This window comes from Musa acuminata, chromosome BXJ1-8 (genome assembly GCF_036884655.1).
Source record: "Musa acuminata AAA Group cultivar baxijiao chromosome BXJ1-8, Cavendish_Baxijiao_AAA, whole genome shotgun sequence".
NCBI classification, from domain to species: domain Eukaryota; kingdom Viridiplantae; phylum Streptophyta; class Magnoliopsida; order Zingiberales; family Musaceae; genus Musa; species Musa acuminata.
The window spans coordinates 9747391-9765710 of NC_088334.1; the positions used below are offsets into that span (position 1 = coordinate 9747391).

The window sequence follows — 18320 nt, forward strand, 5'->3', positions numbered from 1 at the left end:
TGTCGGAAGCTATGAAGTCAGTGCAGAGGCACGGTCCAAAGTATGATGCAACAAGAAAGATAAGCAGGACTAGTTGAAGTGCTATCATCTTGTGGTTCTATCTGTTTGATGTGCGATTCATCTGCTACAAATAGTGGGAGTAAAGATGATGATGACCAAGTTTGGATAGTCCGATTGCAAGAACTGTATTATCACTTGTAGATGGAAACATCAGTCTAGAAAATTGCAAGGGGATAAAGAATGCTACACATCTGTATTATCACTTGTATATGGAAACATCACAAAAGAAAAAGAGGGTTAACGTAGTATGATACTTGTCACCATTGTGGACACAGATCTGAGGACTCTAAATGGATCATTGCTACTCCTATGGAGAATGACTGCAGAGCTGAAAGAGTTGGCTGGAAGTAAACGATGTAGACGTCTCTGCTCACACTGAACATTCTGAAACTGAAAGTGAGTCCATCTTGCTTTGCACCCTGGGAAACAGCAATTTATGCCATATTAGTATCTTTGCGGTGTACTGTGGTAGATAGCAAAGCATCTCTGAGTTTCTTTTTCCTTTTTCTTTTTGTTGTTTTCTGACTGCAGCTCGACAAAGTGCATTTTATCTCCCGTCACTAACAATTTACCTTTGCCTAATGCTACTTCAGAAACATCAAAAGTACTGGGCAAGGTTGAGGGGAAAGCAGAATTCAGATTATGAGGCAAGCAAATCATGGCCTTAATACATGCAATACATTAGAGGCCAAGTCAACTAAAACACAAACAGTCAGATCAAGAGTGCATTTCTCCAGACAATTACAAATTCCCTGAACTTGAAAGAAGCATCAGACAAGTATCATGATCAGATCACAACTAGGGGAGAATTGAGCAGGAAAATGATATGATGACACAAGGGAAGGATGGTTTTGAAATTAGAAGATAGAGATGCAAGTCACCTTGATACAATCAGGTCCAAAAGCATGAAAAAAAAGGCTTGGGGAGACATGCATGAGATGGTCTAGGATGCTATTTAAGTACTATAGTTCTGACAAGTTCTCTACCAATACAACTACGTGAACAAATATAAGGCAGGCAGTTCTGGAATGCATACTACTAACTCACCTCTATGAAAAGGCGGAGAGGCTTACAATCATCTTCTGTTTCTGCTAGTCCTTCTGAATAGATGGAGTTGTTGTTGCGAAGTATTGTCAGAGGACACCCAACATCCCATCCACCACAGTCGCAATGTCCATTGGACCTCCATCTCTCGGTGAGACTGGAAGGGCCACCAGCTCTGGCCATTGGACCACCATGAAATCCGGCTGGGAGTAGAACGCTCACATTCCTGTCTGAGTTCATGTGTTCCGTGTAGTTTTCCTTGTATCTAGCAGAAGAAGATGGAGGACCTTGAGAAGAATCAGTTCCAGCTTTCTCAAGAAACTTGAGGCCCCAACCATCAAAGCTTGCTAAATGTTTGCTTTGGTACCCAAAATCTTGCACGACTATTGCTGCCAACTCGAGGTTGTGTGGAATATCATCAGATGGGAGCTTTGGGCAGCCTGTTTCATCGATGATTCCTAACTCGCTCGCATACGTTTGTGGCAGGTCCTCAACCTGACAGCTTAATCCACCACCGACTCTTTTGATGGAGTTGGATTTGTACCGATGACTTCGCCTAAATATCTCAGACAACCTTCCGGTCATCCCCTTGCTTTTGGTGAAACAAGGAGAGGATCTTTGCATTTCATTGAATGAGTCCTCTTTAGCAGCAGACAGAACAAACTCAGACTCTACAAATTTAGTTCTGCTGGAATTGAGAACTAGAGAACTTCGCACCTTCATCTTAGCAACAAATATTGAGCCATTATGAAGATGGAACTCTGATTTTTTTCTGTTGTTCTTGCATGCATGGAACAGATAGATGTAATCCAGGGCCCTGTCAGCTGAAGACTTGGTCTTATGAGGACTGGCCATGTATACATCAGCTTGATCCTCGCCCACAGAGAACACAAAGTAAGGATTTCCATCCTCCCAAACACAGTGAAGCAGTGCAGAATTGAAGCCTGCAGATGAATCGGTCCGGTACGATGTATCTGAGCAAGAAGAAGGCATCTCCTGGGAGATGCTTAACTCGGAACTTTGCCTTCTGCAAGGTGTGGCCACTATTCTGGGACTGCCCGATGTTGAATTCTGAAGCCCAGAATGAAAGGATATCGACTCGGGGGATTTCGCATCGCTTAAGCTGATTGATTTTGTCCTAACCCGTTTCATGTCATCATCTGGTGAAGTTGTTCCAAGAATTACTGGGCTTTTCATGAGGCCTCTCGATCTCAAAGTTGCTTCTATCGAATCAAATACCCGTCTGTTCCAAGGACTCACAACTATATTTCCTGATCGAGCTACAGGAGAACATTCAGCCACGAGATCAGTCACGCTGTGTGTGCTTCGTGATTTCCTTTGCTGTTTAGAGTTTGACTTGAGGCCCGGGAGAGTCAACGAGGAACTCTTCCGGCAAAAAATACGGAGAGTCTCCAAACCGAAGTCCGCCTCCTCAGTTCCACTGGAGAAATCGAAAGAATTCGACAGGACGAATTGATTGGTGCAAGAACAAGATTTATGCAACTGGCAGCATCTTCGACATCTTTTGGGTTGCTTGATATCCAAAATCAACGGTAGCTTGATGGTGACATGCTCACAGTCCAATTTGCATTCCGACAGGGTGTAGTGGTTGTCGTTCTCAACCCCAGCATTATTCTTCTTGTGTTTATCCTCTAATGATTCTTGGCCAACTGGGAATACATCTTCCATCTTCTCCTTCAAGCTACATGCATACAATCATTAGCCACTAAGAATAACTTGGCTTCCTCTGCCAGTAAAAATAAAAATGAAGTATATGCTCAACAAATTTGAAGGATTGAATAGAAAACATGGATTTGGTAATTCTTCAGCTTATGATATGTGGCTATCCCATTTAAGTACCTACCTCTCTCCAAGATGACAGTCTTCCTTCCTCTGGATCCTCTCTCGCTTGTAGACCCTCTTTGTCCATCGTTAATGGAGGAGAGGTGAGAGGTGTCTGCCCACCACTAAATTGGAGAGGAATTTAAAAAAATAATAATTAATTAATTATTTTATTTGGTTTTTATTTCTAGCTTGTCCACATAAATCTGCCAATAGATTTCAGTTGCTAATTAATATTTGCTATTAAATAACACAAGCAAAGAAATAAAATAACCAATTAAGGCAAAAATCTAATTTGAGAAAAAAAATTAATTTAGGAAATAGAAAATGAGAATCCAATGGAAGTGTTACTGAATAGTATTAAATCTTCTTGAGTTGATCGAATCCTACACCATAAGCTTCGTGAATGTCTTGGCCACATGAACTGAATTCAATATGGCAATAAGAACACATTAAAGCAACAGAGTCTTATGCTTTTGGCTCGCACTGTTCTGAACTAAAAATCCAGATAGAGAAGACACGGCTGTTGTCGAAGTCCATGAATGTTCAAGAGAATGAATGTTTGAACAGTTCAATCTTACAGCGGGCTTATGGCAAGCAGATATATCAAGAAAATGATAAGAACAGGGCATCAGGAGACTCACCTTGGAGATTAATGGCATTTCATTCTCCGAATAACTTTGACCGACTGCCTGCTTCTCATGCGAAGATTGATGAGTTATACTGGAAGTTCCTGAAAAATCAACCATCTTTCTCCTTCTTCGAGTGCCAAATCTCACCGGACATGGTAAGAAGAGAACGAGGCCCGGAGAACCAAAGAGAAGTTATTCTTCTTTGTAAGAGTACTCGGAGAAAAGAGGAAGAAAAGAAGCAGAAGACGAGACGAGAAGAGAAAAAGGTGGTTTTCTTCACCTCGGAGAAGATTACAAAAGAGAGGTGTTGTGGAACCAAACTAAAGAAAAAAAGACTGGAAAAAGAGGTGTATCGAGCAGAGACAAAGAAATGGTTTGGCAAACAAAGACCAGAAGAGCCGCAGAGAGGAGAAAAAAAGGCAGCTCCTTTACTTTCTTTTTATGCGTAACGCGTTCGCAGCTATTGCTCTTCCCCGAAAGAACCTGCAACCCCACGAACCACCGTTACTCCCGTCATTATTAATAGCAGCAGCAGCGTAGGAGAAGAAAGATAACACGATAGAAGGAAGCAACCAAGAAATAAAAGAAAAACGAATCAGAGGCGTCGTCCCCGTCTGCTCGTCACCCCATGTGATCGAACCGCTCGAGTGAGACTTTTTCGAATCCAAAAAAAAAAGCATCTTTTTCGCTGAAACAAATATAAAAACCTGTATCTTTGCGTGTTTTTCCCTTCGATTGGAAGTGACATCTTGGTCTGTCAATTGATGTAAGTTTAAGGTAAAAAACCCTTTTTTTCCCTGTTCAAATCACGGACGGGTCTCCGACGACCTGTGATCCAAAATTCAATCTTTTCCTCTTTAAATTGCTCAAAAACTAGTTTTTTCTGTAATTTCCTTATCCGTCGAAAAGAACGGTAGACACACGATCTCGAGTTGTCTGTCCTTTTCTTTCTTTCTTGTACTTCACCGCTGCACAGAGAGAGAGAGAGAGAGAGAAGCGTGTGAAGAACAATGGAGTGGTCCCAGGCTCATCGCCTTCTAAATGTCAAAATAAGAGAATAGTTTAGAGTTATCGATGTCGATGGAGAGTGCGAAGAACACGGTAACATCCAAACATCCGCGAACGGCGTGTCGTTTTCTGTTCCCCTAACGCGACCCACCGCTCTATTCCCGCATGGCGTTGCCTTTTCTTGTTATTGATCACTCTATTATTTCTTTCCTGCTTGGTCAAACTTTCATGCGCCGCGAGCGTTCAAAGCTCCGTCTGGTGATCGGTTCATGAACATCTCCACCCGATACGATGATACAACGTCGATGAACCAAATCTAAAGCAAGACGACATACACTAAGACGAAGTAATCCCCATGTAGAAAGATAATGATAGTGAATAAGCCCACCACCATCTCAAACGTCTTTTGCCTGTCCGTCACGGCGATGGTGGGAGGCTGTAAGTGGCCAACAGATGGATGGTTTCACTGCGCACAGATGCACTTGTTCAACTGGTGCTGTTGGTGGACTCTGACAGCGATGTGCACTTCGTCGTCGTTACCGTAGGACGAAGTTGAATAAGCAATGAGTTGTTGAACGCGATTTCTCATAGGGATGCTGTGACATGACTCGCGCTGCCTTCCCTAAGCCCACATGGCTCGTGTTTGACATGGGAAGCAAGTGTTCCTTTCACTTGCCACCAAAGTCTCTGATTCCTGACCTGCTTCAGAGTGAGATCAATCTTGCGAAGTTTGAACACTTGCGTCGAACACCTTGTGCGACAGAGGGGCAAGCAGGAGTGAAGGTTCGCGACGTTGCTTGGACGTCACGAAGAGGTAGTTTTTCTCGACTGACGCTCATGAAAGCGTTAAGAAAAGAAGAAGAAGAAAAGCGTCAGTGTTGAAGTGGGGAGTAGTACGACGCATGGGAGGAAGACGATGAGCTCCACATGACTGGTCGTGCGGGTTTCACTCGATGTCCCACCAACGGGCATGATGCCTTCCTCCTGTGCTCCGACTCAGATCACAAACAGTGACCTTTGTACCTAACAGGAGTTGACTTCGAGAACATGTACAAGTGTTTTAAAATTGTATAACTTATATTATAGGTAAATTTAGGGGGTAAATATTAAAATTATTAGTACATGCAATATTGTTTGGATTATTTTAAGTTTTTTAATTTTTATAATAATATATTATAGATAAATTTAGTGGGTAAATATTAAAATTATTAGTAGGTAATATTGCTATGATGATTTTTTTGAAAAACCTCTGTTAGATTTTTTTTTCAAAAGAAACTTTGGTTTTTAATTTTTTAATTAATTTTTTTTATGACCTAAATACCTCTCATCACTTGCTCTTGCTCTATCATTGTGTTGACTCATACTATTTTTTGTCGTTAGCGTCAATCCTCTTAGATCTTTATATTACTTTCTACATGTCATTCGATTTGATATTGTTCTATGCAAAAATGAGTTATATCTTTTCTTTTTCTTCATATAAGTTTTTTTATTGATATCTTTCCTTCCTCTATGGACTTCTTTTGAAATTGTGTTACTATGATTGAAGGTGGACGAGGATGACAGAGGGTTGAGAGGGAAAAAGAGGATGCTACCCACTTGAAAGATCAAGTCGAATAACGATAACACGAATAAGAGGACAAGAGATAATGAGTTGAGTTAAGTGACGAGGGCACGGAGGGTAGCATGAAAATGAAGAGGATAAAACAAAGGATGAAGATAAATATGACGTGGGAGTATAATAAATCATAGATAGTAATAATGAAAAAAGATAATAGTCGACGATACGAGGAGGTGGTGATAACAGATATTTATGGTATCTGTGTATAAATAAAAAATTTATAAAGCTAAGCATCTTGCCAAAAAAAAACTCAAGAATATTTTTTTTCCAAAAAAATCACCCATATTGTTTGTATCAGAATATATATATATATATATATATATATAAAGAGATAAATACACAAATTATTGACTTTAGAGGATATCTGTGTATATTTATGTGCACAATTGTCTCCCTCGAAGCGAACGCCAATTCTCCATGGACTGCTAAGAACGGAAGCCTCTCTTCCCGAACCCCTCTCCTTCCCTCGATCCAAATTTTAAACCCTTCTCCTCCCTTTTCCTAGTCCGATCACAATCCCACAAGCCCCTCTTCATCGTGATGAAGCTCGCTAACGGCGAAATCTAGGGCACCAAATCCCTCGTTAGGCCGTGGCTTGCCTTGGCGTCGTCAATCTGCTCGAGTACGCGAAATCCCCGCCCGTCGCAGATGGTTCCCTGGTGATAGGGTTTCTGAAAGGTGGATATAAGATCATGACGAACACTGTGAAAGTTCCTGACGGATTCATGGGTTTGGAATTAAATTCGGTGCTCAGAGATTGCATAGATGCACAGGGATTTCCGGTTGAGGCAGCGACTTTCGGGAGAGGCATTAAACGCTGGCTTTTGATCGAGCAGGGCACGAAGTACCAGCTTGAGTGTTGATTTGTGAGAGGCATGTCGAGTCATGGGATTCGTTTGAGCTGCAAAAAGATTGGATCTTGATGGGTTTCATGGACGTGCCAGAGTTTTCCGTGCGGAACAATTTCCTTTGCCGGAGGGAGTTCTGATAGGTGAGATGGCTTCAGGTTCGTGTTTGTCTGAATTGCCTTTACTTGTCCTGTAAATGAGGTAATCCAGTTAATTTAGTTTAGTTAACGTATAATGGTCAAGTTTTCTATAGTTTTGAACTAAAAATATACTCGTTGTTGTAAAATGAAAAAGTATAATCCATGCTTATGTTTTTTCTCAGGCTCGTTCTCTTGTTTCCATCACTGATGATTGGAAAATGTGCTGCAAAAATAAATGTATCATGTACTGAACTCTTTTTCCGTGAGTTTTCATTGACAATGTCACTGGGGTCATTTGCAGGGGAGATTGCTTAATTGATGGATATCTATTTACCATGTAAGTGAATGTTTCTTGAGTATAATATTTGATTACAAATAGCTATTTCCTTATTTCAGTTAGGTCCAATAAGGAGACATTTCAACTTTGAATTAAGACTTTCTTCAAAATATTCAACCAAAGGATTAGCTAGTCATCACAAGTAATTGAGTAAAATGCTCTCTAGATGAGGAAAGTGGTGGAACTTCCAACTTTGCAATTTGTGCTTAAATTTAAACCGAAAATCGTGATCATTGATCAAACTAACTTTCTGAAATCAAGATCTGCAAGTAAAACAAGAGAATCATCATGGTTTCCTGACAAGTAGTGTCGCCTAATACTTGTATGAATTGAGAAACAGGATAAACTACCCAGAACACCTATACCCTGGATACAACCAACCTTTTTCTTCTTCTAGGACTTGATCTGTTGAATGTCCTTTTGGGGTAAATTGCCAAGTGACACATCTAAGAGACAAGGCTAATGTGCCGTCATCTCAGTTGGACAGCAGCAGGAGTGTTTTTTACCTTTGATTTTGCAGTAATGCCTTTCCTACCCAATTATGTCAATTTCAACAAGATAATTAATATGATCTATTTGACTTTTCTAGCTAATCAGATTATACTGTTTTCAGATAAGTCCTTTGGTTATAGTTAACTATGTCCTTTAATTGTATCTTCCAATTATGTCTTTCCTATTCCTTTTTAGTCTGCTTTTGGTAGTTCGTTTGATTGTCTTTTATAGCCAGGCTAAATAGTTCCCAGCCTACTTCATGAGAAATTCAGTTGCACTGGAACAGACCTTCCTTTGTGTCCCCTTCAGACATTTAAAATTCCCCTGAATTTGGTCTGTTCATTCTTGTTACAGTTGACCAAGTTCTTATCTGTCTGGTACCTTCAGATGCAAAAGCTTTTGTTGTGTTGACAGGTCAATGTCTCCTTGCAGGCTTATGCATGTTTTTATTGAAAGTTGAAGGATTATAGTCACAAAACTGTCATAAAACCAAAACATAATTTATACTGGAAAATAAACAGAACACAAGAAAAAGAGGAGGTATTTAAAGAACCAGAGGCATTCCTGAAATACAGTATGTCAGAACTGAATCTATTATAGAGGCCAGAAAACCTCATAAATATGCACTTGATTAGTCAGAGTATTCTCACCATCTACTGACTTGTGCATGTTGTACCAAAAATTTATTGTTACAAGTTGCACATCGTAATTATTCTTAGCAAACATCGGCAATAACTTCTTTAACATGTTAGAATGTGTTTTTTCCTTTTTCAAACTTTTGACTATTTGATTGCCTGCAGAGGACTTGTTGGATAATCTGCACTACTACCTTAGTTGTTAAGGGTCCAAAATACTTCATCAGTCACTGCAGTTTCTTTTAAGGGGCATAAGTCACTAAAGTTAATTTTGAGTATGCTGTGGTTGGATATTCTTTCGATAGCTTCCTATAACTTGCTCTGCCTGCATCACGATCAAACTGGACTTTGATGTTGAAAAATATTGTTCTAGAACTTCTATTCTTGAACAGATATAACTCATGTACATGGGAAACTTTTTTCTATGGAAAGCAAGGATAAAATCAGACATCATTTATTATCTCTAAAGGTTATTTCTGTAAGATTAAAATGGGTACTAAACGCTCATGCTTCTTGTTACCTGGCATAAGATATTAATGATAGTGTGGTTACAAAAGTTCAATCTGGTGTCAGCATCCCTAATATCATCATGGAACCTGTTAACAAGTTAACAGGATATATGGTTTGATTTGAGTTCATGGGAGGCTTATCAGCTGATTTATTGTTTTGTTTCACATGACTTAATAGGAATGAATGATTTCTGAAAGTTTGCAGACATAAGTTCCACGATGATCATGATGCCTATCTATGTATCTTGGTGTTGAAACAATTATAAAGTGGGAAGAAATTTTCTGGCAGTAACATCAGTTTCCATGCCATTCATTTTATTGCATGGATATAATGGCTACATCAGCTGTTGAATGGCTATAAAAGAAAACAGCAAATAAGAGTCAAACTTATCATGTCTAGGACTCATGGTCGTATCCATGACTCAAGAGTGAAGTTGTATTTGAAGGAGTTCACGCCACTAATATGTGCAAGGATGTCCAAGGAGTCAAGTATGTCTTCTTCTTCCTTCACAACCACCTACAGAATAAGCAGTATGTTGTTAGAATTAGTAAGGATGCCCACTCAGTGCGAAGAAGGAACTACTATGGATCATTCTGCGGAAGCTTGTTACCTCTGATTTATCAGGCTGTGAATTTAGATTGGAGCTATTTTACAAAGTAGCCGATCTTTCTAATTCTGACCGGGTCTCAAAATTGAATCTTCTTTTGTTTGCAACTTGATGTTCTTTTAAGCTTCTAAGCTCTTTGAGAAAATGATTATGGTGGTAGTTATTTTCGCAATTTGTTTTCCTTTTTATATGCACTGGATGGTGCTATTTGATGTTCAGAATTTTTCATGTTCCAAGTATCAGTATTAAAGACACTAAAGTGAGTGAGCTAATAGTAAATGTGAAGGAAAAACTACTAGAAGTAAAGCACCATATTATGAAAGCATTATTCATTTATCATTTTTAATGTAAAGCTAACCGACAATAATTTCTGGTTGATTTTCTGAAATCTAATCATGAATCTCATAGCATTTTTTCATTTCTACATGCAAGCTAACCTTAGATCAGTCTACGTCATGACCGATAAATTCTGTTCTCACATCAAGTAAAACTTAGGTCATCAATATCTTTTGTGCTACTCTTTTGAGTCAGATTTTTATCTTTCTTGATAGATCTCAATATTTCTGAAGGGCGCATGAGGAAAATGCAGATTTCTAAACTGTGAGGAGCTTTCTAGGAATAGATACGTGGAGCAGCAATAAAAAATGGGAAAAGTGTGTGCTTACTTCTTCGTCATCATCGAATTCATGGTTGCTGGAACTGGGTTTTGTTATCTCCCCAAATTCATCATTCCTAGCAAACCGTCCACGGACTCTTGGTCGGCTGTCTGCTAGAGTTTTCCTACAAGCATACTGCAAGCATTGTGATCAGTTTTGGTGGTTAGCTGTTAAATCATTTAATCTGTATTTCAATTAATTTTTGAACCATGCATTTTACCTTGATCTTTTTGCTGAAGTTTCTTTCATTTCTCTTCTTCATGTATCTGTGGATCTTCTCCTTCCTCTCCTCGACGGACAAGCGGCCTACTTTGAAGGTGGTATCATCCATGACCGGGATGTCGGATGCTGGCAGCAGCATCGGTTTGCCACTGCCTCCGGCCATCAGACGTTGGCTGCCTCCTCGAATTACCTTTATAAGGCAAATGAAACTGTATACTAACTTTATATAAAGAAGCCAAGGTATGTCATCCATATTTACTGTCTTTAGGGGAAAAAAAAAAAAAAAAGTCATGACTACAGCACCAGGTTCAGACCAATTGTCATCAGATACTGGATAAGCTGGATCTATTCTTCTGTTCGTTAGTGATGTGGTCAGATGAAAAATGCGGGCTTTGATTCCCGGTTTTATCTTGTATAATTTATGGATTGCGTGGGATAATGGATCAACAGTTGAAGCATCTAATGACTGTTTTGTCAAAAGAGCTGCAGAAAAATTCTGTAGTCAATGGTCTTGAGCTCTCACTTTCAATCATTGGTTTGCATATGATAACTGAGAGAATCCTCCTGTTCTGGGCTTTTAGATTACATTATCTCAGTCCTATAGATGCCCCCAAAAGAAAAAGAACTTTATTGAAGACTATGACACATCCCAGAATAATGTTGTTCATGTATTAATGTCACAGTGATGTGTCGACCTAATAATGTAACTATAGCATCCATATCAAAATGATCTTGAATAGGGTCCTTTAAAGTTTAAACAGGAGCCAGAAATGTGACCTAAACATATGGAATACATCAATCTTGGTCCTCTTTCGAGAACCACAAATTTGCAAGTGCAGACTAAGGGTGTTCTTCACTCAACATCTTTGAGTGAAGAATAATTTTTTGTATGGGAGGCTTGAGATATGTGCACCTTCTATTATTTTTTGTATGAATAATAAAAATATGATATTGATAGAATTTAGTCATGGATTTCTCTCTCTCTCTCTCTTTGTAATGTAATCGTCCTTCTAATTGTACATACGCAAGGTTGATATGCGTGCAATGCAAGAGATAATGGCATTAAAAAGTAATATAGCTGAAAAATAACGAAAGAGATGAGAGTCAAAAAAAGGAAAGGATATCGTATCGAGTTTGACGTGGGTACCTGCAAATCGGCGGAGCTATACGCTCGCTGGGTATCCTGAGCGTACAATCCCAAAACACCATCCATCCTATGGTAATCCGCCACGTCAGGTGGTCCCACGAAGCCCGCGCCGGGCGCCGCCGCCATCATCCCGCCCGCATAAAAGAACCCGTCCCGCCCCTCTTCGCCCGCCATTCCACCCCGGTAGTACAACGCCCCGACGCCGCCCCCTTCGAGGAGGACGCACGGCTCCATCCCCGCGAACCCGGGTGTCTGCTGCATCGCCGTCACCGCCGCAGCGGCGTAGTATTCCGCCTCGCTTGCCGTCGGACGCTGCTGGTGGCAGCTTGGTGGGCCCCGGACCGCCGCGGGGTCAGGCGAGTACGGTCGGTACCCGCTCGTGGCCGCGTCGCTCATCGATATCTGGTCGTCGAAGGGGTCCAGGTGGTGTTCCCCTGCGTAAGACGGCGGTGCGGGGAACATGGCCAGGGGAGGGCTCAGCGGCGAGGAGTCGGCGGGGAGGACGTCAGCCTCGGTGTCGGGCAGCTGCGCACTGGGGGCGTCGAGGAGGGCAGAGAGGGTGGCGGAGTCGATGGGGGAGGGGAAGGGTGAGAAGGACGCGTCGTCGGTGTAGCAAGGGAGAGGCGTGGTGGCGGACGCCTCGGCGTTCACGTCGTCGGTGAACCGGAGGAGGGCGATGTCGGGCGGTGGGAAGAGATCCCCACCGACGTCGCCGTCGCAGAAGTCGAGGATTTGGGCGGCGATGGGGCTGGAGATGCCCTCCTCCTGCTTCCAAACAGGCCATTTTAAAAGGAGGAGCTACAAGAAGTGCGGAAACTATTACAACAGTAAGATTTTTTTTTTTGCCTCTCAACAAAAAGAACATGCAAAGAAAGGGACACTTCAAAGCTTCTCCATTGACGATGAATTATTGCTTAAAGAAACATTCCAATAAATCACATGAAAATAGACATTTAAGAGTCTTTTCCATCAACAAAGAAAAGAATTTCCAATATATAGTAGAATAATCATGTTTAAATAATTTTAGTCTAACATTACCACTAGAAATTACATAAGAACGAACAAACTTGAATTCAGAATTAAGATGTTAACAACAATAGTAAAGTAGTACATATCAAGATATGCAATATCGTATTATACCAGTATTTTGAGATTGGCTCGGTATGATACGGTACCGACGTACCGAACGGTACACCAGGATTTATCGGACGATTTCCTCTTACTGCAGTACTGTAGCACTATTACAGTGTATTACGGTAGTACTGTAGCACAATTTGTTTGGTAGCGAATGGTCCGCATACCGATATGTCATCGGATCGGTACGTATCGCACATACCGAGTGGTACTATTCGAAATTGTATACCATGATACGTATAATATAAGCATTAGTAAGAGAATGTTTCTAATTACTAGTTGAAGGTATAGGTTTGCTAATACGTCACCCAAGCAGCTTAACTGAAGGATACACATCGATTATGTATATGGCGTTGTTGTTGAAAGGGGTGAGAGAGGAGGAAGAAGGCAACTCTCTTTGCCATGAGCGGACAGGGAACCGTGTTGACGAGGCAGGCACCAGAAGCCGCCATGCTGTTGACTTCAAAAGTAGCAGGGGTTGACATGTGCTGGTGGAGTGCAAATGGCCATAGTGAGAGTCGTAGGGTTGGCCATGGAAAGACCATATGGACGTGGCAAATATAACAGTGACTCCACTGATCCATCCAGAAGGATAACTCTCGTTCAGCCACCTGCTGGTTTTCCGTAGAGACCTTTAGAGGTGGAGGGAGACGAGAGGCTGATTGAGGAGATGGACGCTGTTGACCACTAGTCTAAAGATCCAAGCGACTACAACGAAAACAAACATTAATTTTTGAGAGATCTTTCTTTCACCATTTTTTTCTCTTCTATTTCTTTTTCTTTTTGGTGGATAAATATGAGGTTTTATAGTAATCTAGTCAATATTTTAATATAGAAAATTATTTTGATAAGATATATTTTGGACTCCAGCTACGTCAATACCCGTGTCGCTGTTGACCACATTAGCACGAGCATGAGGGGGGGAGGGGGGGGGCTTTCACGCGCCAAGATACAAGTTATACTGAGGCACCCTTCGGTACGTCCAGTCATGAAAAACTCGGGACGGTACCGCCTGGTGCCATTCTGCGCATTCCGGGATGACGACCGCATGAAGATACCACACGAAGATACCACCTCGCCACTCGGGAATCGACTGCCACGCCAAACCCACGTACAACCGATCCTCGCATAGTAGTATAAAAGCCCATGACCGATATTTGATCGGGGGAGGCAAAAAAGAAAAAGGAAGCCAATCACTAACTTAATCATCGAGGGGCTAAAGTTGGGGATTCGGGAATCCCCGACGAGGGTCTTCTGTGCAGGAGCATGGTCGCCCCTGAAAGTACGATCACTCCGATTGAGAGACGCCCTCCCCGAAGACGACGCTAGTATCTCGACCGAGAGCCGCCTTCACTCAGATGGTGTTGGCATCCCGACGTGTCGTACCTCGACACCTCACCCCCACCGATCATAAACTCCCGATGTCGACCCGTGGACTAGACCGTGCTAACCCACCAGCCACGGTGCATCAGTTCCTTGACATCACTTATTTGCATTGCATAACTCCAAAGAGTGCAAGATATGCATTCTACAAAGCTGACACGTATAAGAATCGAGAGCCTATCTTTAGTTTTAGGGCATCGAAGCTAATTAGCCAGCAGACATAAGTAAAGTCAAATCTCAAATATTCCTCGACATGAAAGTGCTCTTGGTCTCGTCTAAGATAATACGGAGACGGTTCCTTTACCGTACCTCATGCACCTTCTACTGCGCGTCATGTGAAGGGAAAGCAGCAGAAGGAGCACCTCTAAGATGAAAGGTGAACTGTTGTCCCAAATTTCTGATGAATTGTCTGACAACTGGGATCATAATTAATTGTTTTAATTCTTTTATCTGTTCAAAGGTTGTCTGCAGCTTCGCTGACGATCAAATCGGTAGCTGTGTCATGGATTCTCGTTCTATTTTCAGCATCAGTCTGCTGGTGACCAGCTGATTTACCCTTGAGATCCTGAACATAGTCACTGGCATTTAATTAGGTGGAGTGATGAGTGCAGTTTCAGCAAAATGGGCTTCTAGTTTGGGATTTGACACACTCGATGGAATGCGCATGAAAGACATATAAGCCAAAAAAATTAGGGGGGTCATGCATATGGGGAACAACTCAGAAACAAAGAAAGCAGATTTTTGTCATGGATAAATGAAGGGCAATGATTGGCTTTGGATAGAACAATCAGGCTGTGAAAGCATGGAAGTCTCCTGCATCTTGGAAATGTGTATTAGCTGCGTAAGGAGTAGGAAACAGCTGCAGCTACCTATGGACAGCCACACGCAGAGAGCGTCTCCGTTATGATATGAGATTACACTTGCGGATTTGAGACCTAAACCGGGGAAAAGAACAGGTAAATGCCGATGAATTCTAACTAAAATCTCCCAAGGATGCTTTCATGAAGATCGAGCTTCTGGTAATTCCCTGGTGAATCTAAAAACAGCAATCCATCATCCTTTGTACGGGCTTAACTTTGACAAGAATGTCAAACCTTCTCAAGAACTATCAAGCGAACATGTAGAAGGAAACAGGTCAAGAAACCAAAAGGCACAAGTTACTTACAACGGAGAGCTGCTCTGACGTTGTATTGATCACGTCCTGCTGCATGCCGGCCTCCTCCTCCTCCACCAACTCTCGCAATTATTATTATGATTATTATTGTATTATATATAAGGACAACGAAGAATATATATATATAGAGAGATAAAAGAAGCTTTATTCTCTTCTTGTCTTTGAACCCTACTCCTAGCCTGAGATCAAACCATGTTGGTCTCTCGAAAGGATTGAAGTGCAAAAAGAAGGGAAAAGAAGATGGATAGAAGAAAAGGGAAATCCTAAGCCAAACCATGGACCTTCGTCCGTATATATAAGAGGGGAAGGGGTAGGAAAAGGAAGACGATGGATCGAGGGGAGTGGGAATTTAGTGGGTGGGGGTTATTCCCGTTGCTAAATATAGAGCGAGGGGAAGAGATCAAATAAGGAGGAGGACGAGGGAGGGAAGCACGGAGAGAGGACAAGTAACGGCCCCGTTTATTGTACGGGCACACGCCGTCAGCGGTGGCGCCGCGAGGCTAACGGAGGGCCAGGGAGAACCCGCCTGCCGCGGGATAACGGAGACATGGTCTGTTAGCCACGTGGCACTACAAGTGCACGTGTCGACGATGAGTTGGCTAACTCTGCGCCGGGCGTGCCTTTCCTATTTTGGCTACACCCGTGTATAAGGAGTTCACTCGTGTGACAAATGACGATTCTACCCTATAACAGGTGCCCTAATAAAATAAAAGCCCGTCACTACTGCCTTGTGATTGGAAGCGGCGGTGGAGACCACCTGGGATCCACAGAGGGTCGAGCTCTTATGGGTTATAGTGCAGTAACCCCCGCGTCTTACGAGTTCACCTGTGTACCGAATGACGCTTTTGCCCTCCTGCGGGTGTCGTAATAAAATGGAAGGCCGTCGCTACTGCCTTGTGATTGGAAGCGGCGGTGGAGACCACGTGGGATCCACAAAGGGGCGTGATCTTATGGGTTACAGTGCTGTAACCCCCGCGTCTTACGAGTTCACTTGTGTGCCAAATGACGATTTTGCCCTCCTGCGGGTGGCCTAATAAAATGGAAGCCCATCACTGCTGCCCGGAGCGGCGGTGGAGACCACGTGGGATCCACAAAGGGTCGTGATCTAATGGGTTACAGTGCTGTAACCCCCCGCGCATTACGAGTTCACTTGTGTGCCAAATGACGATTTTGATCTCCTGCGGGTGGCCTAATAAAATGGAAGCCCATCACTGCTGCCCGAAGCGGCGGTGGAGACCACGTGGGATCCACAAAGGGTCGTGATCTAATGGGTTACAGTGCTGTAACCCCCCGCGCATTACGAGTTCACTTGTGTGCCAAATGACGATTTTGCTCTCCTGCGGGTGGCCTAATAAAATGGAAGCCCATCACTACTGCCCGAAGCGGCGGTGGAGACCACGTGGGATCCACAAGGGCCGAGACCTTATAGGCCGTAGTGCAGTGTACCCCGCGTCTTAGGAGTTCACTCGCGCGTCAAATGACGATTTCGCCCTCCTGCAGGTGGCCTGGTAAAATGGAACCTCGTCGTTTCTACTGCCTTTTTTATAGAAGCGGCCGTGGAGACCACGTGGGATCCACAGAGGCTCGAGATCCTATAGGCTGTAGTCCATTAGTCATAGTAATTGGGAAACACTTTTACTGCTACGACGAGATGACATGCACGTTAGAGGATTCCCTGCAAAACCATGCAAAGCACTTTTACCGATATGGTGACATGACACCCTCGTGCAGGAGATCACCGCGAAGGCTCCTTCGGCACCCATTCGAATATGAGCTTCCATGATCTCGTGTCTGTAGCCGACCGGAAGACACATGTCCTTTTGTTTGTGACATCTTAAATATGTTTTCGCTTTCGGACGTAAGTTTCTTCATCCTTTAATTTTATTTTCATTTTTACTTTTATTCTTACGTACACCTCTAAATATTTTGTGTCTACTACACATCTCTCCATAAGAAAGAGAGTTATTCTCATATATGTGCTTTTTGTCTTCTGTCAATTGCCACCACTAAAGACTAATTTACGCAAGACACTAATCAACGAGAGCCCAACGCGTCAGGTTTGCAGACAGGAATCACGCATCATTTATCTTGTCAAGCAGCAGCAGCAGCACCAGCGAAGCCTGTCGAACCAATCCACCATGCAATATGGTATGGATCGAATGACTGCTGCATTTACCATGCAGGAATTCAATACCTCAGCAAGAGCAGAAGCGTAGAGTGTGAAACATAAGGGGACACATGGAACCTTTACAGGAGAATATCATTTTATGTCATTCCTGTTGTCTGAAGTGATCCCCCACCTTGCAGGAAGATCATGGCATGCAATGTCAACTTGATTATCTCAGACAGACATCTGACTTCTCCAGCAACCAAAAACGATAAAAGATCAGAGACTAGTGATCACACGTCTGCGGAACTAATGCCCATCAATCTCTTAAAAGAGGACTTCCACTGCCTCAATTCTTTTTAGGGCCACAACCAGTTATCCCAGAATCTGAAGTCCATCAGGACTAGTTACCCTGTAGGATAGGACAGCCCTCAAAGCAAGTGAAAGAAAAAAGGAAAAGGGAGATCAGAGACCACCACCGAGATCTTCCATGCGTGGTGTGTGCCATCCCTTTAGACCTACACTGGAATTCCATGCCCTTCCTCTTACAACACTATCCTCCACTTGTTTTGTGTCATGATGCGGGCTTCTGTCCAGACCTGAACTGCCGTGTATAATTCCCTCCTCCCTCTGTCTTTGTGCCTTCTCAGACATGGCAAACTTGCCCACCCACATGAACCATGCACGCTGGATGTTGTGCCTCCCCAGGACATGAAATCCAACA

The 18320-nt window shown here is 42.6% G+C and overlaps 2 protein-coding genes and 1 long non-coding RNA gene across 7 annotated transcripts; 1 reads left to right on the forward strand and 2 right to left on the reverse strand.

Moving 5' to 3' along the window:
* Window positions 1-166: 166 nt before the first annotated feature.
* LOC103993156 (uncharacterized) lies at window positions 167-4462 on the reverse strand. Of its 4 annotated transcripts, XM_065078920.1 has the most exons (5): window positions 4286-4462; window positions 3591-4061; window positions 2969-3071; window positions 1108-2806; window positions 167-479 (listed from the first exon to the last, which is right to left on the reverse strand). In XM_065078920.1, exons 4-5 carry the CDS (start codon window positions 2791-2793, stop codon window positions 318-320), a joined length of 1848 nt encoding a protein of 615 aa, XP_064934992.1. In that variant the 5' UTR covers window positions 2794-2806; window positions 2969-3071; window positions 3591-4061; window positions 4286-4462; the 3' UTR covers window positions 167-317. The 4 variants fall into 4 exon arrangements, with proteins under 4 accessions (XP_064934992.1, XP_064934993.1, XP_064934991.1 ...); XM_065078921.1 differs by lacking the exon at window positions 4286-4462 and having other exon boundaries at window positions 2969-3061; window positions 3591-4271; XM_065078919.1 differs by lacking the exon at window positions 4286-4462 and having other exon boundaries at window positions 3591-4271.
* A 2121-nt stretch (window positions 4463-6583) lies between these two features.
* Window positions 6584-11109, forward strand: LOC135587459 (uncharacterized). Of its 2 annotated transcripts, none has more exons than XR_010475882.1 (3): window positions 6584-7210; window positions 7375-7529; window positions 10325-11109. It is a non-coding gene; the product is annotated as an uncharacterized LOC135587459 (long non-coding RNA). The 2 variants fall into 2 exon arrangements; XR_010475881.1 differs by having other exon boundaries at window positions 6584-7195.
* On the reverse strand, window positions 9439-15717 carry LOC135587458 (uncharacterized). The gene is made up of 5 exons (XM_065078923.1): window positions 15481-15717; window positions 11799-12563; window positions 10650-10841; window positions 10439-10564; window positions 9439-9682 (listed from the first exon to the last, which is right to left on the reverse strand). The coding sequence occupies exons 1-5, from the start codon at window positions 15523-15525 to the stop codon at window positions 9569-9571; spliced, it is 1242 nt and encodes a 413-aa protein (XP_064934995.1). The 5' UTR covers window positions 15526-15717; the 3' UTR covers window positions 9439-9568.
* Window positions 15718-18320: the final 2603 nt, after the last annotated feature.